Consider the following 2,004-nt stretch of genomic DNA (forward strand, 5'->3'; position numbering starts at 1 on the left):
AGGGGGGGGGGGCACGCTACGCTGGTATTGCAGACTGACTGTGAGCCGGGTGTCGCATCTAATTCCCATCAGTGCGAAAGCTAGCCCATTAAGGTTGAGAGATTACGCCAATTTTGAAAAGATAAAAATAAAAATTTTGCCGGATGAGGAGTTAGAATTAGACCCTGGTCATAGAGCGCGGCAACGGCAAAAATCGAAGCCATTAAGGTATAATAATAGCTCGCACTCCGCTCTTTGCAGTTCTCCAGCTGATGCTGCTCGACGTCAGGAACCCTTCTCAGGTAAGCGTGTTTCTCTATACGACAGACCACAGACCACGGCCGCACGCGCGTTCAGCCCACACCACAAGCAGAGCGTCTTGTCGGACAGCGCACGATCCCGTCACGAGCCACAAGCGGTGGTGGTGGTGTGCTGCGTCTCTCTCTCTCCCCTAGAGCTTCCGGGCGAATCAGGTCACCTTCTTGCCGCCCTCTAGCCTGCCCAGGGCCTGGCCTGGCCGGGCCGGCCCCGCCTCGCTCAGCCCCGACCCGTAGCCAGCCAGGGCCCTCCGCCCAAATGGAGCCCAGCCTGCGCAACACCGCATTACTGCCGCAAACAAACTTTGGCGCGCTGGTCGTGGCGTGGCTGGGGCAGAAGGGGAAGCCGCGCTGCGCCGAGCCGCGTCTGAGACCAGACCTTGTAAATCGGGACGCCTCGCCTTCGCCTCGCCGGGGCCGCTCTCCAGAGGCGCCGCTAAGCCGTGGCTGCTCCGCTCTCCAGTCCCGGGCTCTTCACTGAGGAACTGCGGAAAATTTTCAGTCACCCCCCCCCTCTCCCTAAAAAAATAATAATTCAGATCCCTATATTTTTACTAGAAAAACAAAGGTGCTATTTAATGCCTTTTTCAAAGCGTTAGCGAAATGGTGCCGCTAGAAAGGCGCCACTGCCTCTGCCCTCCCAAGGTTCTATTTTTGGCCCTCTTGGTGCCCATAGTAATGCACAAATACAGTAGCCCCCTTAAACACTCAGTAACCACCCTAAAGAGGGGTGCTATCTCACACCTTTGTTTTTCCCAAGCGTTGGCCTTGGACGTCGTCGCTTGTCCCACACTGATACAATGTCAGATTCGAGCCTTGTAAAAATGTGCGGATGATGATGATGCTGAAGTGACGCTGTCGCCCTGTTGCAGCCGGGCGCGCCGGCCGCCGCCCCCGCCCTGCCCACGCGCTGGCGCGCGCTCATGTCGGACTGGGCGGTGCTGCTGTCGGCGGGCGCCATCCTGCTCTCCTCGTCGTGCCTCGCCATCCTGGAGCCCTGCCTGCCCATCTGGCTCAAGGCGTCCATCCGGCCGGAGGTGAGCGTCAGCCCGGCGTCAGCCCTGGCGTCAACCCGGCGTCAGCCCTAGCTGTCACCGAGGGGATTACCGTCCCGTCTCTCGGCGTGGACAGCGTTAAGAACGGTGCCGTGACTTCAGCCAGGCTCCCCCGCTGTTCACCGCGCCACCCCCGTCTACACAGACAGGCACAAAAAAATAAAGGGTGCATCATTTTCATGAGAGGGATAGGCAAAAACCAATGTCTCACAAGTAAAGAAGGGGTTGGTATATTGTCGATAATCGAGACGATAACGTTTTGAAATGTTACACGATCAGCAGAGCCAAGTGTTGAGAGGCCGACCCGCGTCCCCGTGATACAGCGGTGTTACGCTCACATCGCGACACGTCCACATAGAGCGACACATGAAGCTATTCTCGCGGTGTTCCGCGGTAGCGTTACCTGCTCTCCATACACGCGCGACAAGACTGCGGAGCAGCGCGCAGACGGGAATCTTAAACAAGTTTCTGGCGGCTCTCGATTTCTGATAAGCAGGACGTATATACTCTGACGCCGCGTCGTCCCCCGTCCGTACGCCTGGAGGGGAGACGGATGATGTTGCTGATCTGGGTTGATCTCTTCCTTCCGGTGTGACGTCAGAGCAGCGCGCGGCGCCGCCCTGGGGCGGTACCATCTCCGTCCAACCCCCCCA

At 58.2% G+C, this 2,004-nt stretch overlaps 1 protein-coding gene across 1 annotated transcript in view; it reads left to right on the plus strand.

Moving 5' to 3' along the window:
- The window catches only part of LOC113202403 (synaptic vesicular amine transporter-like), a 21,651-nt gene extending 20,207 nt beyond the window's left edge, over window positions 1-1,444 (plus strand). The window contains exons 7-8 of the mRNA XM_026416606.2: window positions 241-281; window positions 1,169-1,444. Coding sequence (XP_026272391.1) covers window positions 241-281; window positions 1,169-1,384 — 257 coding nt within the window. The 3' untranslated portion in view covers window positions 1,385-1,444. The remainder of the gene's footprint in view (window positions 1-240; window positions 282-1,168) is intronic.
- Window positions 1,445-2,004: the final 560 nt, after the last annotated feature.

The sequence above is a fragment of the Frankliniella occidentalis genome, unplaced genomic scaffold, assembly GCF_000697945.3.
Source record: "Frankliniella occidentalis isolate FOCC.00 unplaced genomic scaffold, Focc_3.1 Scaffold36, whole genome shotgun sequence".
NCBI lineage: Eukaryota > Metazoa > Arthropoda > Insecta > Thysanoptera > Thripidae > Frankliniella > Frankliniella occidentalis.